General features: G+C 39.9%; 1 protein-coding gene across 2 annotated transcripts in view; it reads left to right on the top strand.

Moving 5' to 3' along the window:
* Positions 1 to 24,072, top strand: part of Slc7a14 (solute carrier family 7 member 14) — a 105,345-nt gene that overhangs the window by 28,750 nt on the left and 52,523 nt on the right. For both annotated transcript variants that reach the window (XM_033762518.1, XM_010632387.2), the window contains exon 2: positions 23,231 to 23,687. In XM_033762518.1, coding sequence (XP_033618409.1) covers positions 23,384 to 23,687 — 304 coding nt within the window. In that variant the 5' untranslated portion in view covers positions 23,231 to 23,383. The remainder of the gene's footprint in view (positions 1 to 23,230; positions 23,688 to 24,072) is intronic.

The following is a 24,072-nucleotide window of genomic DNA, read 5'->3' as shown; positions in this document are numbered from 1 at the left end:
TACCACTGTCCTTGAAAATCTCATGGGCAATATTTGAATTTTAAACAGCCCCTTTCCTTATGGAACAGAAGGTTTTATCCCATTAGATAATTTCTGCTGGTTAGAAGACTTTCCGCTGTTACCGCGATGAGTTGATTACGATGTCTTGACCTGGAAGCTTCCTTCCTGTATTCCTTGAAATTATGCACACTGACTCCTTCTCATCTCAAAGGCATATGTGTTTTATGCCACTCACCAACACATACACATACACAATTTAGCTCAAAATGGATCAAAGGCTTAAATATAAGACCTAAAACTAAAAACTCTTAGAAGTAAACATAAACATAAATCTCCATGACCTTGCATTAGGCAAAGAAATTCATTATGCAATTAAAATATAGATAAATTACACTACCTCAAAATAAAAAAGCTTGAGGCCAGGGATTTAGCTCAGTGGTTCTGCTGTCTACCTTGCAAACGCAAGGGCCCAAGTTCAATCCGGGGTACTAAAAATAAAATAAAATAAAAATAATTTTTAAAAAATTTGCATAGTAAATGAAACCATCAAGAGAGTAAAAAGACAAACCATGGAATGAAAGAAGGCTCTAGTATCCAGAATATATAATGAACTGTTATGACTCAACAATAGAAAGATCACCCAACTTTAAAAATAAGTGACAGATTTGAACAGACATTTTCCCAAAGATGTGTGCAAATGACTGGCAAGTCTAGGAAAAGATGCTCAGGATCCTAGCCATTGAGAAATGAAAATTGAAGCTGCAATAATATAGCACTTCATACTCACTATGATGGGTATAATTTTTAAAAGACAATACAAAATATGGAGGAAGACATAGAAAAATTGATACTTTCATATATTGCTGGTAGGAATGTAAAATGATGCAGCAACCTTGGAACACAGTGTGACAGTTCCTCAAAGTGTTAAATACACAGTTGCCAAGTGACCCAGCAACCTGAGAAACTTTAAAATACGATCCGCATAAAAATCTGTGCAAACTGTTCACAACAACATTCTTCACAGTATTCAAAAAGTAAAAACAACACAAATGGTAAGAACTGATGAATGAATGAATAAAATATGGCATATCCATGACACACATATGCTCACATACACACACACACACACACACACACACACATAAAAACAGAAAGTAGATTAGTGGTTACCAGGAATTGGGGAAGAGGCAATGAGGATCATCTGATCATGAGTGTAGGTTTCCTGTGAAGGGAATAAAAATGTTCTGAAATAGATCACTGTGATGGTCACACAACTGTCAATATAATTTTAAGAAAAAGAACAGAAGTATACACTTTTTAAAAAGATGACTTTTATAGGATGTGGAGTATACCTCATTTTTTAAAATTTAGATGTGATAAATTTTTCAGAAAGGCAACTAACATATAAGTCAAGGAAAGACAGCAAGCATTAGGTTTAGTTTAGAAGTTTTACAGTTATTCACCATTTCAGAAAAATAACTTCATTCACAGCTTTTTCCAGTAGCATCTAAACCACCAACATGCCGCAGCTTAAATCATTTGTGGCTACCAAGAGCTCAATGATTCTTGAACGGATGTGAGTGTAAGTACTTCATTACATTGTGCCTGAGTATCTACACCTCAAAGAACATTTTTATTATAAATTAATTCCCTTCTAGTTCTTCATACCACAGCGAGTGTACTATATTGGTTTTTCTTAAATGATGCTTGTGGGTTGGTTCTATTATCTATGGATTACATTGCAGAACTGGAATGAGTGAGGTGTGCCACATGTTTATGATCAGTGTGTGTTATCAAAGGGTGGCATCGAAGCTGATAGAATTGACAACCATTGACTTATTTTCAGGTCAACCTTTCATTACACACATATGCCCAGTTGTAAGCATCTTTTAATTATAGCCCAAAATGTTCATCTCTTCCCTTCTGCACATAATTGCAGATGGCTAAAACCACAGCAGTCTCATCTTTCAAATTTCCCTGGACTAAACCGCCTGTCCAGCCTGTGCCCCTGAAATTATACAGATTCCTTGTAAAGAGCTCCCGTTGCTTTCCGGTGCTTGCTCTTACTCAGGCTCCCCTGCCTCCCTGTGTCTGAGGGAAGGTGGTTATTACCTGATAGATTGGTACTTTGCTTATTTAAATGTGAAAATAGCCAGGATAACTATTGTTTATTGTCAAAGGATGCAACCTTGTCACTGGTCAAGCTAAATGCCTCTCCCCGGGATTTCAGATGGGGAGAGCCATTACAGTTTTTAATTTCTGAGCTCATAACAAGTGTCACAATGGGACATTCAAGCAAATTTCCACAGCTTGGACTCAATGTAAGAGCTATAGATGAGTATCCTGGAGTGGCAGAGAAGACAGGGCCCATATTCAGGAATGGACTCACACAGTGCCATCATCAAATAAGTCACTTTGTCCAAACCTCTCTATTTTTGTCTATAAGTTGGAGATATTGGTGCATATCCTTTCTGTCTTATAGGCTTGTGATAATTGAATATTAAAACATTTATTGTATTTTTATAAGACAGGTCTGCTTGTTTATTCATTCCTATGTCCTGAGTGCTACCTATTTTCCAGCAGGCCCTGGCTTGGTACTGGGGACATTACAGTGTCCAAGATGGACACAGCTCTGCCCACATGGAATTCAAGGACAAAAAGAGACACAAATGTTAATAAATGATGATGCAACTTATTAACTTAGCCCATGGAGTGCTTCAAAGGAAAAGTGCAGGATGCCGAAGAATTTGTAGTGGTGGAATGAACTGAACTCACTCATCAGTCAGAAGTGGTTTTCAAAGTGAGGCCTGGAGGCTTCACAGGAGCCAACTAAACAGGAGTTGCAAGATTCAGGTTGAGTGGTTTGCTTTCAAATGTTGATTCTTGGGCCCCAGTCCCAAATTGGAAACCTCCATGAAAGAGCCTCAGGAGCTGTGTTCATGCCTCTGTTCTTCTAAGGTTCCCAGATGACTCTCAGATGCAAACAGATGTGGGAATAATTGAGATTGGCAAAGAATGGGGGAGAGCAAAACAGGCAGAGAGAATAGCTGCTCTGAAGGTCCAGAGAAGGGACACACCCTTCCTGCTGGATGAGATCAACTGCCCAGAGAAAGCATCTTCTGGAAGTTTCATAGAAATGCAGAATCTCAGGCTCACCTTACACCTAAGGAGGCAAAAATCCCAGGATGAGTTTTTTAATGCACATTAAAATACAAGAAGTACTGGGTAGGAGAATTAAAACCTCCTTGAAGGGACATCCCTAGATTAGATGTCATGATTTCCATAGCATGAAGTACATATTTTTAATAAACGTAGCTTGAATCAAACTGTGCAAATACAAATTATTATTTTATGGAAGATGCTAAATTCCCAGTCTTCTAATACTGATAAAAAAATGAGTCCCCCTTCCAAGAGAAGTGGGCAGAGGCACAGGAGAGTATAAACTGGCACTACCTTTGGAAAGGACAATCTAGCAAAAGGGAACAGAACCTAAATATGTATACCCACTTCACTGGTTACTTCACTTCCAGACATTTAGCCTGAGGAATTATAGACAAGTCTGTACAGTGTATTTCCATTGTAACATTACTTATAAGAGCAAAGTAATGAGAGTTTCACCTTCCATTGGAAATTGAAATTTAAAGATTTAAAACATTGTTGAATGTACATAAAATGGGCAACCCTGCAGCTCTTTAAAGAGATGATGATGTACATAAACATCCCTAATACGCTAAGTGGGAAAATTCTTCAAATAATTATGGACATTGAGATAGATGGATAGACAGATGGATGTAGGTATATATATTTCTGGAAAATGTTATTTAAAAGCCAAATACCAAAATAGTAACAATTCTTATCTCTTGTAGAATGTTTTGGGTAATTTTAACTTTACATATATACTTGTTTATTTATTTATTTATTTTGCGGTACTGGGGATTGAACCCAAGGCCTTTGCACTTAGCTACATCCCCATCCCTTGTTATTTTTTATTCTGAGACAAGGTCTCATTAAGTCACTAAGTTGCCCAGCCTGACTCTAACTTACAATCCTCCTGCTGGAATTATAGGTGTGTACCACCAACCCAAATAGCTTTCTTTTTTAGATCTCTCTAAATGATCAGTTGTTTACCATTAGTATACATTGTTTTGTTTATAGGAGATGAAAACTATCTTTATGTTCATACAAAAAAAAAAAACCTTCCACATCAGAACATACTGTATTTGGCTCATGGAATCTTCATGAGAAAGCAGAATTGAGGGTATAGGATAAGGAAAACAGAAAAAGAAATGGAGAGAGAAGGAAGATGAGGTGAGAGGGACCGGGTCCTCCTGAGCTTACGTCTCTGTCCAGGTGGTCTCATCCCTGGATGCACATTGGAATCACTGACATCACTCATGCCAGGTTCTGACTTGGACCAATTCAGTATAAATCTCTGCAGAGTCGCCTGGCCACTGTTATTTTTTGAAAGCTCCCCAGGTGATCCTAATGTGTGCCAGGGCTGTGAACCCTTGTGAAGCTGGCTTGACAAGTCAAAGAGACCTGTCCTTCATCTACCTGCCTGTAGTCTTGTCCTTAATGCTAGAGCTCTAGCCAACCTTAGCATAACAAGTCAAGTCCAGCCAGCAAGGAGAAAACAGTGATTACAATGAAAAACAGCTATAAATCCAGTTGTCCCTCAGTGTGAGGGAACCTCCCCTCAGACTGTGTCATGACCAAAGTGGGAAATGCCCTTGGTTTGGTCAGATTGCTCCAGGAGGTGACTTGGAAATCTGATTCTTTGGGACCAGAAAGAACTTCTTAAAAGTACAAACTAAATGAGATAATCGACAATGTGAAATAGGAAGAAAAGGGCTAAAGGTATAGGGAAAGTGGGAAGGGTAGGGGAAAGGTAATAAGAGAAAAGAAAAAAATATGAGAAAATGAAAAAAATAGAAATAAAGTGTTTGTAAATGGGGAGGGTAGGAGGGGGTGAAGGGAGGGCAGGAACAAGGGGAAAAAATGAGAACCGAGACCTGTCCTGTAAAGGTACAAGATCCCAATGATGAATGTAACTGTACTATATACCTAAAATGTACCAATAAACTCAATGAGGAAAAAAAAAGTACAAGCTAAAGTGGTGGTAGTACACACTTGTAATCTTAGCTACCTAAGAGGCTCAAGTGGGAAGACTGAAAGTTTGAGGATAGCCTGGGAAACTTAGTGAGACCTGTCTCAGAGAGAGAAAGAGAGCGACAGAGACAGAGACAGAAACAGAGACAGAGAGGGACAGAGAGACAGAGAGACAGAGAGGTTAGATCTCATATCTTGAGAAATTGGTTCCCTTTCAGTGAGTCAGTGGATATTGGGGCATTAATTGATAACAAAGGTCTAGAGCAGGGATGGCAAACCTTTCAGAGACAAGTGCCCAAAGTGCAACCCAAAACCCACTTATTTACTGCAAAGTGCCAACCCTGCAATTAAATCTGAATAACAAATAACTTATACATTACTATCTTTTGTTCATGCTCTAAATTTGCTACCACTGGCCTAGATGTTGTAAGTACTAGCAGGTTATCTGTGCAGACATAGTTCGATCTACCTGTGAGATCCACAAGGCCCAAGATATGTCACCCAGAATAGGAAGCATCAAAGAGCCACACACACAAATGCCCCTTCTTCTCCATATTTTTGCTGTCCTAAAAGAGAATTCCCTCCAGTCATTTTCCCTAACTACTTTCCAGCAGGCTCTACTTTCCAGGTCACTGGAAATACTGCCATGCTCTTTGCCACCAGGTAACATGAGATTCTGCCTGGCCTCTCTGGGAGATGGGTTAAGTCTTTATCTCTAGATGAAACCAGGATCACACTTTGTGATTAGATGGGCAGGCTAATAGCTGATAAAGTAACAGAATTTCTTCTCTTCTAATGCAAACAAAGACTGTCTGGGTGATTTAAGCCTAGGTGCACCTATTATTTAAATCTGTTTTTTCTTGATTAGCAGAGTTCTATTTTCTCTATTTATGCCCAGTGGTTAAAGTAAGCTTTCCTATTCAGGAAAGTCCTACGTCACTGTAGGCAGAGAAAGGCAAGTCAATTAAACGCTAATAGCCATTGAGAGGCTATTTGGTACAAGACATTTGCTTTCATCATTATGGATTAATATGAAGTTAGTTTATTCAAAATGGCGCAAAGAAGGTAAAAGCTTCCCAAGCCATAAATTATTGTATATGTTTTTCTGAAATAATGTATTAGCTAATGTGAACCCTAACTGAAAGAAAATTTCATGGCAGGGGAAAGGAACCATCGAATTAAATAGCCAAGTTGAAATGGATATAACTTTAGTACTTTTGGCCAAAGCCTATTTTGTTTACACAGTGCTTTTCTTGGGGTTTGTGTGTTTGTTTGTTTTTTTTATTTTTTGGTACAGGGATAGAACGTGGGATCTTGAGCTTGCAAGGCAGGTGGCGGCACCACTAGCTAAATCCCCAGCCCTGGTGCATATTTATTACAAGTAGAATTGGAGTAGCATGGTGGAAATAATAATTAAGAAGAAAGAGACAGGAAAAATACTTTGGTAGAAGTTTCTAAGATAAGCACACCATTTAGCATCAAGCCGAGCTGCACCGTCCCATGGCCCCACACATATAGCATAAGGTTCTGCCACAACATGCTATTCTACTGTTACCACATTAATAATACAGGAAGGAAAAAAGAGACTGTGGAATAAGGCAAAGGGGGAAAGATATGTTTTCAGATCCTTTCTGGAAAGAAATGAAGGGCCATGGGAGTAGATTTCGGGCAGGAGACAGGAATTACCAGTGACCAGAGCATGTGGCACTAGAGGCTGGCACCCTGGCTCTTCTGCATCCTAGCTTCAGAGCCTCAGACCAGTCTTCCAGCTGCCCTGATGCTCAGCGTCCCCTGTTGTGAAGTTATTAAACACAGACTGTAGCTGTGCTGTCCTGTATAATAGTCACTGGCCACATGGGGCTATTTAAATTACACCCATTTAAATAGTCTTTACCCCCCTTTCTAGGTCACTCTTTCAGCAAAGATATATCAGGCATCATGGCAAAATGGTTTCTTGATGTTAGCTCATGCCGTATTATGCTTACTCATGTGATCCACCTAGCAGCAGACACCACATTAAGGCCTGAAAACGTCCAGCACTAAGGATCTTCTGGAGGAGGTATTCTTCTTAAGATAATTTAAAATCCTATTATACTAAAGAAGAAAAAGATCACAGTTCCTCAAAGATTCATTTGAGGCCACCATCAAGTTTCCAGGTGGGTATGGACACATAACCAACCCATAGCTCTCACTGCCCTAAGACAAAATCCAAATCTCTTAGTCAAGAAATGGGAGCATTTGAGAAGAGGATTTGAGTAACTACTCTGAGAGGGCAAAGAAGGGAGATGAAGACTTGAAACATGTTCAAGCCATTTAGCAAAACTGGAAGCCAAAGGACTTAGGAGAGAGGTGTCTGGAAGGCCAAGTGGACAGAGCTGGCCAATGAGGTATGAAGAGGGGAGCCAAACTGGAAGATAGCAGCCGGAGCAGCAGTATTACATTGATAGAAAGTACTTTTAACTCTTTGCTTTGTAAGATGTACCTGTTGAGGATGATGAGAACAGAATTAGTTGCTTTTGGAGGAGTCAACATGGAGGGAGAAAAAAACAGGCTTTGAGAAACCAGTCATAGAAGTAGGGCATTTGCTTCAAAGGAAAATTCTTTCCAGTAAAGATGTTGGCCTGTGTGTTGTGAAGAAATGAGAGAATCCCACCTTTGAGCTCCTGGTGATTCTGTAGCCAAGTCAAAGATCTCCCTAGGCCTAAAAATTGTATCTCCAAAGCGAAAAGAATCATAATGATAATGTTGATGAGTCTAACTCACTGAGGAAAACAGATCCTAAATCAGACTCCCATAATGGAGATGCATAGAAACATTAACTACAAAAACTGTGGCTATTTCTTCATGGCTAGAAATAAGAGAATGTTCATTATTTTAAGAGCCGCTGTGTTTTGTTTTTTAACTAAATTTGGATGCTCTTTAACTTACTGTGGAGTTACGTACCAGTAAACACACCATAAGTTGGAAATAACAAAGGTCCAAAAAGCATTTAATGTACCTCATCTGCCAAGCATTGTAGTTTAGCAAGGTGGTGCACTGTAGATTTAGCATTTGTTTACCATGTGATCATGTGACCAACTGGCAAGTGTGGCTCGCTGCCACTGTCCAGAATCATCAGAAAGTATCATTCTGCCTATCATGAGCCTGGGAAAAGATCAATTTCCAAAATTCAGAGTACAGTTTGGAATGAGTTCCTCTCTCTTCTATACCATCTTAAACAAGTCAAACACCATAGGTCAGCAACTGCAATTTTTTTCTAGTTTTAAAAGAATACATGCTTGCCACAGAAAGGATGGAAACAGAAATCACTCCTAGTTCTGCTACGCACTTTTAAAGTTTCAGCCCTCTACTCTCATACAGAGAGAGTGTTATGTGATCATACTCTACACCCAGTTCTATTACCATTGTTATAGTTGTTTTCATTTCGTGCATCCTGACTGACTTTTCCTACTGTTGCCAGTCACTTGAGTCCTTACCAGGGGCCATTTCCCAAGAATACAGGAGAATGGCAAAAAAGGGAAAAAGCTGTATACAGAGTTAGCTCAGAGGAGACTGAGGAGTCTCTTATTAACCGAAATCACCCTCTCACCCTGTTCCGGTGTGCAAGCACTTTTATAGTAAGAAGGAAGGGTGCACATGATGAGAAAATAGACCACAAAATTCCCATGCTATTTCATCCCACCCACCATTCTGGGATTCTTCCCCCCTGACTATATTGGGTTCCTCCTCTGTGGAAACAAAACAGGGTCAAGCCTGGGGCCATCATCTGCATATTTTGTTTGTTCTGTGCTGAAGAAAGGGGAGAGTGGTTTACACACTCAGCATGAAGAAGCTTAGAGAATCAATTTATCTCCAAAAATTCTAACTTTTAAAAATCTATTTTGCCCTCCTGATTACAATGTCACTAAATATTACTTTGGAATAATATTCTAATGGTTGCTTAATGTTTCATTCTCTTAATGTCTTATATTCATTTAACTGTGCTGCTATTTTTGGATACTTGGCTTGTCTCTAACTTTTACCAGAATAAATAATATTGCAATGGATGACCTTGGGCAAAAAATCTTTTTCCTGTATCTGATTATTTCTGTAAGATACAGCTTCTTGGCCAGGGATTTAGCTCAGAGGTTTGGTGGCCTGCCTTGCAAGCGCAAAGACCTGAGTTCAATCCCCGGTACAAAAAAAATAAAAAGATACAGCTTCTTCCAAAAACATTTTATCAGTTTATATTCCCATCATCAACCTATGGAAGAATCATCGCTTTGATTCTTCAGCAGCAATGAGTATCTTTTTTTTTTTAATTTTTGCAATTTTTATAACTTGAAAATATCTCCTTTTATTTGGCATTTCTTTGAATGTTAATGAAAATTGATATAATTTTACATATTATTGAATATTTACATTTTATGAACAGTTGCTCCATGTGGAATATACTTAACTGTAACCTACAAAAATTTTAATTCAGCAGTCTGGAAGTACTTCACAGTTGAATAGCTTGTAGCGTGGAAATTCATTTAAAAATCACCAAATGAAGCCTGGCCTTTTTCTGTGAGCTAGAGCTGTCACCAGTGAAAGTTGACCTTTTAGCTTTCAGATATCCTAGTAGGAAAACCTAATCATAGTCAAGAATGAAACCTGTCTCCAGAGAGGAAATTTGAGGCTTCGGATCCAAAGTGGAGCCTGAAGGTATTGTATAGGTAAAAGCCCTCCTCACAAGAATCTCCCAAAGCTGAAAATGAACAGTGCATCTCCAGGGCAAAGCAAATTTCTAATTTTCAAAAACATTTTAAATTCCAAGGCTGTTTTAATCCCAGATTGAAAGAAATGAAGCATGCTAAAGATAAAAAGTATAATTTTTCTTCTATGTTGCATGTTCTATGATTTACAAAGTTTTTACTGCGTTGGTTAGATGAAAGTATGACGTCACCAGGAATTACATGGGCATTCTGCATCAAAAAGTATAACTTTAAACCGAATTAAATTTCAATATTAAAAGTTTTTAATAATATGAGAATGCAGATTTTTAATCAAGCTTCTCCTAAGGAATATAAAAAGATTAAAAGCATATAGAGATAATTTACTACTTATTATTGCAAGCATTTCTAGGGAATTTAGTTTCCTAAAAGGATTTGTGAGGACATTCAATGAAAAGAAAATTTTTTCATTTATAAAATCTGGAAAGCAGATTTGTGATTGTGTTCTGTAATTTTATGCACACCATTATTAACAAAGAAAGTTATCTTACTTTACAATAGATGTCTCAAAATTCCAAGAATTATTACAACTATTATTGGAAATGATATCTTTCTAGGAAGAAATATTTTGTGCTCAATAATATTCTAAGTACCATGAAAGAATATTCTGCTAATATTTATTGATTGCCTACTTTGTGTGAATACCTGCTCTACAAGATTGAACAAAGAATGATGAAGACAAAATCCCTACCTACAAAGAGTTTATAGAGGGAAGAGTCTGACAAGAAAAACATTGTTACTTGAATGCATCAAATCAAGATAAATAACTCAAAAACTGGATGGATGGATGGGTGGGTGGGTGGCTGGGTTGTTGATAGAATTAGAGGAAATATGCGAGACTAGGGTCACTTTTAGACAACTCAGTGCAAAAGGGAACCACAAGGAGGGCACCATACAAAGACCTGGGCAGGAGATTCCAGAGGAAGTAAACAAGTGCCGAGGCTGAGATGACCAAGAAAAATAGTATATTTCTGAAACAGAAAGGAAGTCAGGGTGGCAAAACTAAAAGGGACATTGGTAGCAGGAGATGAATTCAGAGATGAAGTAAGCACCAAATTGTGCAGGCCCCTGGCGGCCTCAGCAAGGACTGCAGATTTCATTCTATTCACAATGCAAAACCAATGGGGGTTTTAAGAAGAGATTTTAGCCCTCAGGTACAGAACAATCTGCCCGAAGCAATTTAAGAATACATATTGAGTTGACGGTTCCATAGGAATTCAAAGAGGAGGCTCAAGCGGATAACACACATTTAATGTCAAATGGGATATTCAGGAGTCTGGATAGGTGCAGGGGAAGAGGTAAAGAAAACAGGAAAAAAAAGGCTGAGAAGGAGAGAGCATTACAGCCAGTGAGGATACCCACTTGTATCACACTGGGTGGTCACTTTCCTCCTGTCTCCCCAATCTGTCTGGCAGATTCTGGAGGGCAATAGCCAACTCTTTCCTCATTGCATCTCTGCATCTGGGGTACAAAGTGCCAGGTAATTACGAGATGCTCCATAAATATGTATAGAAGTCCACTGAAGCCATTAAGACAAATGGTGTATATTGAGAACAGTAAGAGCCAAAGCAGAGTGAGGACGGGTGTGCTGGACTCAGGCTTTGTTGAGAACTGAAAATTCATGGAGCATGTGTAATAACCTACATCCATGACTTGAGACTCCATTTGTCTATTTATTGTTATGTCACGTAAAATGACCATTCCCAAACCTTGAAGGATCTGTCTCACTGAAATCATCTGACTTAAAATGCAGACCCTAGAATACTAGAAATCTTTGGAGACAGGAGAAGGAATCTCAAAGAGACAGATAGTAAGCCTCCAAAATTGTGGAATCTAAAGTACAAAGGAGGCTGGGGTGGGATTAATTCATAGAGAACAGAGGAAACAAAGGTAGGTCCCAGTATGAGCTCCAAACCCAGACCCACAAAGCCAGTTATCCAAATTGCAGTTACAGGTTTAGGAGGCAGCTTCTCACCTGGACAACTCTATTGAGTGCATCCAGGGTGAGTAGCTACGGGGTTGTACCCACTTAAGAATTTCCTTGAGCAGCCCTCAGGAAGGCAGCTAGTTACTACCATGAGAACACACATTTAGAAGACTTCTGTTAGAGCTGAGCTTCTCTAGATTGGGATAAGGAAAATTCCATGGAAGCCAAGTCTCCAGGAAGAGCTTTGAGGAACATCAGACCATCTTTCACATTTCCTTCAGGTCCTAAAAGGAAAAAAATATATGGAAAAGTAACAAACTGGCCTATGATTGATCTCATCTGGAGATCATCATACAAGAAAATATTCTTAAATATGAAGCACCTCCTTAAATATGGAGCAGAAGGGAAAGTCTTCTTGGCCACCAGAAGACCTGCTTTGAGCTGGTGCCTGTCTTTAGATGAGTCTCCTCAGAGCTCAGGCTCCAGTTTTGTTTTTGTTTTTATTTTGCTGTACCGGGGATGAACTCAGGCCCTTGCACTTCCAAGGCAGGCAAGGTGCCACTGATCTAAATCCCCAGCCGTACCAGAGACAGTGGGTAAATGTGGTCTCAGTTAAGTGCTGTTTGAATTAGATAGGGTTTTATAGAAAATATAAGGAGAAAGGATGAGCCCATATTTTTTCAAGAAAATAGAGGAGACATGACAGCTTGCCATAGACTGTGGAAATATGAAGATGGATATGTCTAAAACAAGAATGGTTCTTAGGTATATAGGTTGTATAATGTCCCCCCAGAGATGTCCATGACCTAATTTTAGGAACTTGTGACTGTTACCTTGTTTTATAAAGGGGACTTTGCACAGGTGATTAAGTAAGCAATTGTCCTCGGTGAGGCACAATATCTGACACCCATCCATGAGTTATTTTGACTCATGGTTTCAGTCCCTGATCAAGTGACTATGGGGTAGAAACAGCACAGTTAAGGAAATAGAGGGTGGGTGCTTAACTTACGGCAAGTAAGAAGCAGAGAGAAGGAAGGATTCTGGGACAAAAATATATTCTTCCAGGCCACTCCCCCAGTGACCCACCTCCTAACAACACGTTCAGCTACTGAACTCACAATGGATAAATCGACTGATGAGTGTGGTGTTCCAGACCCACTCCCCTTCCACATACATAAGAATTTGGGAAGACTTTTTAGATCTAAACCATAATGGCAGTCTTTGAGATTATCCCTGACCACATGATGATCTAATATAATCATAAGGCCCTTATAACAAAGAGGCATGAAGTTGAAGAGGAGTGAAGATATATGCTACTGGCTTTGAAGACAGAGGAAGGGACCACTAACCAAGGAAAGGACGTGGCCTCTAAATTCCAGAAGATAGAAAAGTGAAGGAAATAGGCTTCCAAAAAGTAAACAGCCTTGCAGACTCAGAACTGTAAAAATGACAGATTTATGTTTTTGTTTTGTTTTGTTGGTACCAGGGACGAAACTCAGGACCTTGTGTTGGCATGGTAGGTATCATCAGCACTGAGCTAAATCCCCAGCCCCTATGTTGTTTTAACCCTTATGTATGTGACTATTGTTCCAGAAACAAGAGGGACCTAATACAGGAACGAGTTCTGTGCAATATGTGATAGCATTTCTCTGGTTCATCAGGAAGCTTTCCATAAAGTCTACTTTCCCTCCAGTGTGTTGGGAGTCCAGTTGGTGCTTCTGTCCCGGCTGTGAGGACATGCAGAGATGGGCATGCAGTCCATGTGGGTGTAGACTGGCTTTTGGAGACTCAGGAATATTTAGATGAGACATGGCACAAAAGTGTCAAGTTAGATGACCCCTAACACAAGCATACTATGAATTCATTTCTCTCTCTCTCTCTCTCTCTCTCTCTCATTGAGTTTATTGGTACATTTAGGTATACAGTACAGTTACATTCATCAACGGGATTTTGTACCTTTACATGATGTGTCTTGGTTCTCACTTTTTCCCCATACCCCTGCCCTCCCTTCACCCCCTCAACCCTCCCCTATTTACAATGGTTTTGTTTCCATTTTATCCTTTTCTCATATTTTTTCTCTTCTCTTATTTCCTTTCCCCACCATTCCCACTTCCTCTACTCTTCTTCCTATTTCACATTATCAATTATACAATTTGAACCTTATTTACACTTTTAGTTTTTCATACCAGAGAAATTATTCGGTATTTACATGTGTTTTCTGTTTATTTCACTTAAGAGTATGGGCTCAATGTGCATGCACTTAGCTATCGATGTCTCTACTTCTTATTCTTTATGGCTGAGTAGTATTCCATTTTATAGGAAAAACCACATCTTCTTTATCCAGTCTCCAACTGATGGGCAATTGGGCTGTTTCCAAGTTTTAGCTATTACAAACTGCGCCCCTATAAACATGGGTGTGCATATATCACTGTGGTATGATTCTTTTAATTCTTTTGGAAAGAAACCCACCAGAGGGACAGCTGGGTGAGCTCATTAAAAAAATCACCTCTAAAATCACAATTAGGGTGAGATCAGAATTTTCTAGCTAATTAACTTCTCTGGCTAACAAATGTGACCTAGAATAAATATTGTTATATCAGTCTTCTGTTCAGAGGTTTTTTAATCTTCAGTGGTTTGCACTCTTACTTGAGTAAGAGGAGCTTTGCAAACGGTTTTAGTTTGCTTTTGCAAATTACCAAATCTCTTCCTGTTTCTCAGCCATCTTTGGAGGCATTGGTCACCTTTGAAATGCCTATACTTACAGGATGCATTGCAGTCTGAACCCCATTCACTGGTGTCATCTCATATAAATCTTCATGACAGTTCTATAAGGTATTTCTTATAGGTTGAACACCCCTCACCTGCTCTATACTTGCAGTGTGGGATTCTCATATAAGAGAAAACATGTGATTTATTCCACTTAACATTATGGTGTCAGGTTCATCCATTTTCCTATAAATGACTCAAATTTATCCTTCTTTATAGCAGAATAGTACTCCATTGTGTATAAATACCACATTTTCTTTATCCATTTATCTGCTGGACATGTAGGCTGCTTCTAAGATTATGAGTTGTGCTGTCAACATGGGTATGTATGTATCATTGTCACATGATGTTTTTAACTCTTCCACCTAGGACAAGAGTAGCTGGGTCAAATGAAATTTCTAGTTTTATATTTTTGATAAATCTCCATACTGATTTCCATGGTGGTTGTACCATTTTCTAATCCCAACAACAATGTAGAAGGCTTCCTTTTTACCTTGTAGCATCACCAGGATGTATTATTTGATTTCTTCATAGTAGTAACATGGAATGTCAACGTTGTTTTACTTTGCATTTTTCTAATGACCAGAGATGCTAAACATGTTTTCATGTATTTATTGGACATTTCTACATCTTCTTCTAAGAAATTACTCATTTCAGTTACTCATTTTTTATTGGATCGTTTATTTGGAGGGAGGCCTAATGTTTTTAAGAGTTCTTTATGTAGTTTATATATTAGTCCTCTGCCCAAGGACTAATTTAACTGGGAAAATTTTCACCACAAGTAAAAGTTACACACCTGACTTCATGTGACAGGTCACTGTCAAACATAGGTACATCTAACAGATCATAAAATGATCTTCAGTGCCTATGTGTGAAAGGCATATATGAAATCTAAATGAGTTTCATATTTAAACTCATGCACTATGCCAGAGAGAGAGAGAGAGAGAGAAACATATATGCTAGTATTCCAAAATCTAAAAAAATTCAAAATCTAAAATACTTCTTATCACAAGCATTTTTGAGGTTACTTAAATCCATATTATTCTCATTTTTCATATGAAAAGATTTCAGTTAAGAGACTTACCAAGGTCACACAGCAGAGTCAAAATACAGACCTCATTGTTCTGACTTCAAATCCAGTATCTCTGTAGATATAGAAGGTAGGAGTAATTATCCCAACAGCAAGTCTCAGAATTTATATCAGTCAGGATCCCAACGGGAAGAACACAGCACACTCAAATCTATTCTGGTGACAGTGAAAGAACTGTATACAAAGTTATGGGCAATAGGTAGAGAAACCTGAAGTGAAATGCACTTTTAGGGCCCGGAAGCACAGGTACCTCTCTCTGCCTGAAAGGGCAAAGGGTAAAAAGAGTTATCAGGACCAGAGAGAGGTAACACAGCAGCAACTGTGGTGTCTAATGGGTGAGCATGACCAACCTGTACAGGCCTCGTAGGGGCAGATGGGATAAACAGCCCACCTCCCTTCTCCCTCCCTCCTGATCACTAGCTGGTCCTCCCACTGACAGTTGAAACAGAGGATGCTGGAGACTTTGATGTGTTCCACACCAGCCAGCTCCTTGGGGCACTGCAGGGGTCTGTGGTGTCAGTGGTTGGGACGACAATCAGAAGATCCTGAGGCCTTCTGGAATCTACATTTCTGATACTCTGTGTTATAATCATTCTTTTTATGGGCATCATGCTACCACTGAGCTAAGCACATAGTAGGAATTCATTAAATATTTCTGCAATGATTACTTTAATATAACTTCTTGAATTTTTTTTTTTTTTTTTTTTTTTTGGTGGCATGAAAGGATTAGCTGGTTTTCTTGTGTTACTTGTCTTTCCTAAAACAGGAAATTCCCAGTGACCTCTGATTAATGGAGAGGGTTTTTTGTTTTTGTTTTTCATTTCTCAGGCTCTGGCTCCATTAATAGTCTGCTTGCTTTTTTTTTTTTTTTCGGTACCAGGGATCAAACTCAGGTCCTCGTGCTTGCAAGGCAGGTGGCGAAACCACTGAGCTAAATCCCCAGCCCACCATTAATAGTCTATATGTACAAATAATGAAACATGACACAAACAGAGTCCTGATACCCTGGACCAAGGATCAGTGTGAGTGGAAGGTGACATCAGACTGTGCAAACACACAGGGATGCGAGATCCCAGCAGAGCCCTGAGGACCCGAGCCTGGGACCCATGGGAGAGAAGAGCAGGAGATGACGCCAGACTGCAGTCCTTCCCTGCTGGAGTTTTGCAGAAGGGCGGTATTATCTCAGTGCTGCAGAGCCTGGCCTCTAAATAAGGCTCTCATGGCTTCTCCACGTTGAAGCCAGATGTTCTCACAAAAGCATTTTTACAATAGTTCCCAGCAAACATACACACAGATGATATTGTCAATCCCTGAAGAACTGGCAAACAGGGGAGCAGAATGGAAGAATATTTTTAATTAGAAATATTATCCCAGACCAAATAAAGATCTATTACCCTCTTAAGATTTTTTTTAAAGAATTGTTTATTTCAAGCAAACAAAGTCAAACTGATAGCTGTTTTGTTCTGCTTTGTGTCAGAAGCAAATGAATTTTTTCACTTAAACTGGTCACTAAAGAAGGAATATTCATATCTTTAAAGAATTAACTGTGGAAGTGCAGAAATGAATATATAAGCATCTCTTAAAGCTTATAAATCAGATTGACGCACTTCTGCTCATTCAGAAAAATAAGAAGTCTAAAAAGAAAAATACAACTGCTTTGCCTAGTAAACGATAGAGGCTCAGTGGGATGTTACCATCACAGTTATGTCTTCGTTTATAAGAACAGCACACAGCCTCACCCTCGTCTGCCTCCCGAGGGAGAAGTATGTATCCCACCCCACCGGCTTTATGTTTCGTCATAGAATTTAACACAGCCATCAGAGAGTAGGTGGAAATGCCGATTCCCACTACAAGTGGAAGAGAGTTCCCATTTCTGCCAGTCCTTTGACCAGGCCTGTGCCAAGAGAGAACAGTGTGTCAGATGGGGATTGCTGCAGCCTGAATCCCGCATTGACAGGAAATGTAGATTAGACATACAGACCAGATTTAGGAAAAAGTTGAACTAAGACCTATACACAGTCTGGAGTACAGACACAGCAAGTGCTGAAGGTCATTATCTAACTTACTGAAACTTGGGAGTTGCTTGTTACTGCTGCAAGCCTGATCAGTATACTCAATAACTTTCCCAGAAACACAAAAAGAAACAAAGTTTTGAAAAGGAAGCTAAATTGGTACCTCTTTTGCATAGCTAACATATATAATTGTTACAGACTCACACTCCCTTTTAAAACATTTCAAGCAAAAGATAGTTGTGTCTGACATTCCATATGCAATGTAAATGGGATAACAATTGTTTAGTATTATGGTAAATAATCAAGAATATTTGAAATGGTTTTGATCAATCAAACACCTAGCAAAGATGCAATTAGGAGCACTAGCAATCAGAAAATCAAGAGTGTTCATTTTAAAACCAACTATACATCTGAATGAATTTGTCAGATTCCAGCATTGATTTAGGAGCAGCATGCTCGAACACACGCCAGATCAAAATCACCTCCAACAACCATATTAAACTGCAGCCTGCCCAAGAAGCACTGATCAGAGTGCAATTAATCGAGAAGTTGTAACATGTGCAGCACTGTTGATCACAGAAGAAATTAAAGACGTTTAGTCTTAGGGAAGATAAGACTGAGAAAAGTGTTAGTTGCTTTCAAAAACTTGAAGATTTATTCCGTAAGCAGATTAGGCCTAATCTGTATAGTTACGGAGAATAAAACTGCAAACAACAGAAGAGTGTGTCTAGGACACACAACTCAATCCAATTTACTAGGGTGTTCAGTTAGGGGTGAGCAGGCCCTAAGACTCACACAGAGCTGGCCTGAACCTTGACCAGAAGTCATAGTAGCTGATAGGCAAGCACATCTGCGATTAGGGCACACACTTGGACCATTTCTGGCAGGCTGCAAAGGAAAAGAACAGATGCACAAGCAAGGACCTCATGAGAGAATCCACCATCAGAGATGGCTGGGTGTGAAGAGTAGCCCCAGGCACAGGGCTCAAAAGGGGATCATGGCTTCAGGGACAGGGTGGTAACTATAGGTGGACCACCATGTTGGGGGAGAGGATGTGCATGTGTGTGAATTCTGGAGAAATAAGTCAAGTGTGGAGAAGACTGAAGGATGTGGTACCCAAAGGCCCAACAGATCTAGTGAGGAACCCCTTTAGTAAAGGAAACACAAGAGAGAGAAGAAATCCAGATTCCACATGCTTGAGAGAAGGAATCAAGAATGCTTTGAGTCAAAGCACCGGGTTGTACATCCAAGAGAAACTCGGGAAAATTTCAGCAGAAAATATTCCAGGGTAGGGACTGAACAGCAGGCTGAAGAGCTCTTGGAGAGCTGCCTGGGCAGGTAGAGGGGGAGGGAGGTCAGCAATACTTAACAAAACTACTTAGGAGTCAGAGCAGGGTGATTCTGAGAAGTGCTCCTTGGAATCTTTCCATGACAACTACTTTGCTGAAAGGGTCACAAACAACGACTCCTTCACCCCTCTCCACAACCCTGTGAGCTGAGTACCGTTGTTATACCGTTTTATAGGTGGTGAAACCAAAGCATAGGAGATTCTGTCCAAGGTCAATTAAGGCACAGTCAGAATGTGAGCCTTGGGAATCTAGCCCCTTAGTTGTGTCCTAAACCAGAAGAAGCTCAGCCCAGTACTCTCCCCATAGTAGGAATGGCCCCAGAAGAGTGCGTCAGAGGCTGCAGTCAGCTGGTGGGCTGTAGTCAGCTGGTGGGCTGTTTCAGGCAACTTCCAGTCTAACTTGTAACCTCATTTTGCCGTGGGGGGGGAAGTATTGATTGATTTGTAGTAATGATAGCCGCACAACCATGCCATGGGGCTGCCAGTGTTCCCTGCTGCCCCAGATGATCCAGCAAGGCTGGAATACTATTCACTGGAAAGTCATGAAGGGATTTACATAATCCCTTAGTGTATTTGCAAAATCAGGCAGGAATGATTTTTAGCTGTTTACTGTTTTGTCATCCTTCATTTCCTCCCTCTCCTCACCTCCGAAGGCAGGCTCCAACCTAATTCTATAATCCCACCTATTCAGTGATCTTCTAAACTATAATCATGTTCATCCTGAAATAAACCTCTCACCATCATTATACTTAGAAGCCCACGAAGCTTCAAACAAGCCAGCAACACCACAGTGATGACTCCTCTCAGAGGCCCTGTAAGCCTTCCTTACTTGTAGCTGTGAAGTATTTTGAGAAACTTGAATTAAAGTGCTAGAGAAAGCACAACACACATTTATTGCTCATCTTGGAAAGACAACACCAATGAGCTTCCAAAACTATCTTTGATTAACATAATCTGGGTGTAATGAATATGGATATTGCCAGTAGTCACCTAGAAGCATGCTTTCTTTTGTACATTTTGTTCTCTCCAGTAAATTTCCCATCAAGAAAGGAAATGCCTCAAGCCCCTGTTTACATCAATAAAGCAAGAGCTCAGAGAAACTGCATGGAGGGAATTAAGTCAGGAAAGAATTCTTGCCACCCTCCACCTTTGTTCTAGTTAATTACCCACAATTTTCACCACGATTTCTAATTATCAGGAATATAAAATGTAAATAGAAGTTGTTGCCTCCCTACTAAGCCTGGGTGTTTTTCAATGTTCTTGTGACAGTTTCTGATGAAGGGATGGCTATTACAAGTATCCTGGGGGATTATCTCCAGACAGGACAGCATGCAGACACTGCCTGCCAAGGAGAGGTAACAGCAGACCCTGCCACCAGCCCAGAATGAGACAGGAAACAGGAAGTACCTGTTGAACTCATGGTCCCCAGTGGAAATAGTGATATCTGGTTTTCCACTCCTAGTTCTCATCTTTGTATACCAGACTCTAGAAAGCCAGGAGTCCAGACACAAGTTCTGCAAGTAGACACCAAAAGCCAAGTTCTGGCTCTGCCCTTTAATACCTCCACGCCCTTGAGCAAGTGGCCAGACCTCTCCCCAACTCCACTGCCTCCTCTACAAAGCTGAATTTGCTAGGAGGATTAAATGAGTTAATAAGACACACAAAACCTCCCCTCATCCTGTACCAGTCACACTCACTTCCAATGATGCAACTTAACTAATTACATTTGGAATGACCCTATTTTCAAACGAGGGCATCTTCTGAGATCACTAGAGGTTAGGACTTCAACATTTGAATTCGGAGGGACACAGGTCAGCCATAACATAGCCCTTACCCCTCTCCTGAGTGACCTATCTCTATTTGTCAACCTGTGTACTGCTTTGTCTGTCCTTGCCAAACATCAGCGCCAGGAGAGCAGGACTTTGCATGTTTTCTTTACCACAGCAACTGATGCCTAATGCCGGGCTGCTTCAGAGAAGTTGCTGGGAACATTTTCTTGAATGAACAAATGAACCAAAACTAAATCAACAAGCCAATTTCCTGCATAATCTCATTCTGCTTAAGAAAAACACCAGAGTCATAATAGTGAAGTGACTCTTCAGCTATTAAAAACAAGATTTCCATAACTATGGGTGTTGGGAAGACTTTTAAATATATTGTTAAGCAAAACAAGGAAGTTTCAAACTACAGTAAATGGTAAATCTCTTTTATTTAAAAAATACACATGTATATACATTCTAATAGATGTGTATACATGCTTTTTTAGAAAAGAGTCTGAAAGAATACAAATCAAGTATTAATGATGGGTTGTTGCTAGGTGGGTTGTATTCTATTTACTCATGTGGATTTTTTATTATTCATATTGTCTACTTTTCTTCAATAAGCATGCTAAGCTTAACAAGAAAAATAATAAAAGCCAAGTTTTTCAGAAAAGAAAAAGTAAACCTTCTCACATGTGATGTGATTCATCATCTCCCATCAGTGTACTTCTTAGCCTATCACCTACTTGGCACACAATAGATGCTCAATAAATGGCTGGATGGAATTAAGTAAATATGTGTATTCATTTCCCTATAAGACACAACAAAAATCACCATTCTAGCAGCCTCCCCCATATATACATGTCATGATCTCATAGTTTTAGAAAGAAAGGAGAATAAGAGGAGGTGGAAGAGGGAGAAAAGAGAAGGAGGAAAAATGCAAACACTCTAGGCTCTAGGAGGAAATTAAACCAGAATGGTTTGTCACCCAACCCCTGTGAACCAAACTGTCATATTTCACCTGATTCCCGTAATTAGTTAATGTTTGCAAAGCCTTTAGAAAGAGACAAGTGCTATATTAAGCGCTAAATAGTATTAATTAATAATATTAGTAAATTATGTAAGGAGGTACCGATTATAGACATGAATGTCATAGGCTTATGAGTACTGTACTTGCAATAAATGTATGACTATACTTCAAAAATTATTTTTAGACTCTTATAAAGCTTCTGGCTTCCAAAGAAAGGAGCTGCATAAAATATTTGCATTTTCTAATTTGACAAAACCTTAGAGATCACTTAACACCACACTTCTCAACTCTGTCTGACCCAACATCCTTTTTTACGATGAATATTTTGCCAAAATGTTCCTTAGTACCCTGAAGTGAAATTAATGGATAACCTACCCATATCCAACATAATGCATATGTAAATACCCAGAGATGTCCAAATGAAGTTGCCAGACACTTTTACTATGCAAAGAATCACTGCAAATATGCCAGTTCCAAATGACAGACTGTCACAGAGGTGCTGCTTGAGAGGTACAATACCATGAGTGGCGGTGCCATGGGAGCCTTAATTTTCTGAAATGATGGAAAATTCCTTGTATATTCCAAACTAAACAAATTAAAACCTGCCTTTGATGTATTCTGTAGCTGCTTTTCTAGAAAATTCAAATGTACTTGTACGTTAAAACTATCCAGAATATTATGAGCATTTATATTTAAAACAGAATTAGATTCCAGGTCTAGATCCATCTACAAATATATCTGGCAAAATATTCAAAAGATGTGTGACACTGTCCTATGCGATCTCAGCCCTGCCCCAAATGTCAGGAGCACTCCTCGACACCCTAATCTTCAAGTCAAAAAGAAAAAGGCCATAATATTTTTCATTTCATCTGAAAGAAAGCGGAGTTCCAAACAACCTTACAGGTGACATGCCACAGCATGGCTCCTCTTGAGACTCATAGGTCTAATTTTACGTTCTTACGTAAAAAGCAAAGATACTATGTCCCCAGAGAATATGCCTGAGAATTAGCAAAGCTAAGTAAGAAACACTTACAGCTTGACAGATAAGCATTTTCCCACATGCCAGGCATTTTCTTAAGCTTTTTGCAGACATGCATTCATGTGATCCTCACATGGACACACGGAGGGAGACTCCACCATTCCCTGGATGGCTGGGACTGAAACACAAAGAAGGGAAGTAGCTTAGCCCATGTAGTACAACAGTAAAGTGTAGTCCAGCCTCTTGAGAATGACTATGCAGCACAGTGCAAGCTTCAAACTATTGCTTAGGACTGGAGGTGAAACATCAATGAGAGAAGGAACCTTCCCATATTACTAGCAGAAAAGTTGGAGCCGTTTCTACCAGCTCGGGATGTTCACTTCCAACCATGCTTTCAAGTTATGCTTTGCTTCCCATGTGGTCTCATGTTCTCTTTTCTTGTGTTTTTCCTGCAGATATTCATGCCCAGGAGAAGGCCGCTGTGGGTCCCTCAGGACCTTTCCTAAGCAGGGGATTCCCATTCACTAGATGACTTCCAGAACCATTCACTAAGGCTTCTGTAGCCCTCCTCCATCTGCTGAGCTTCACTGCAAGCCCTACCACTCAAGATGAGTGGCTTCCTGGCCTCGCTGGACCCCCGGAGGGTACAGTGGGGGGCTGCCTGGTATGCCGTGCACTCCAGGATCCTACGCACCAAACCGGTGGAGTCCATGCTGGAGGGGACTGGGGCCACCACGGCACATGGCACCAAGCTGGCCCAGGTACTCACCACTGTGGACCTCATCTCTCTCGGAGTTGGCAGCTGTGTGGGCACTGGCATGTATGTGGTATCTGGCCTGGTGGCCAAGGAAATGGCAGGGCCTGGTGTCATTGTGTCCTTCATTATTGCTGCAGTTGCATCTATATTATCAGGTAAGTGTCTCAGGGAAGGGACGTCCTAGAGGAAGCGTGCCTGTTTTCCCAGTCACTTCTGCCCAACTTTTCTAGACTACCTAGTGATGAGATGTATGAAGTGACAGAGAAGTGGTTTTGCCTCTACTTCCAAGAAGATCTAGGCTAGGTTTTTTCACTCAATTGTGATAGCTTTCCTTTTCTTTCCTTTTTTTCAATACAAATATTTATTTGGTGCCCAGATGTCTCCCAACCTCTCACCACCTGTTATGTTCTAATGACTCTATTTTTAATTTTAGCTCTCCCCTTCATTGAAAAAAGGTCAAACCCTCAGAGGGAGAGGGAGATGATATAGCTAGGATAAAAATAGTAAGAAAGAATAGGCAGAGTGACAAAAAGACAAGTC

This window comes from Fukomys damarensis, unplaced genomic scaffold, assembly GCF_012274545.1.
Source record: "Fukomys damarensis isolate Sample0158 unplaced genomic scaffold, DMR_v1.0_HiC HiC_scaffold_12, whole genome shotgun sequence".
NCBI classification, from domain to species: domain Eukaryota; kingdom Metazoa; phylum Chordata; class Mammalia; order Rodentia; family Bathyergidae; genus Fukomys; species Fukomys damarensis.
The sequence above is the reverse complement of the archived record's forward strand: the minus strand, read 5'-3'. Positions and strand labels throughout refer to the sequence as shown.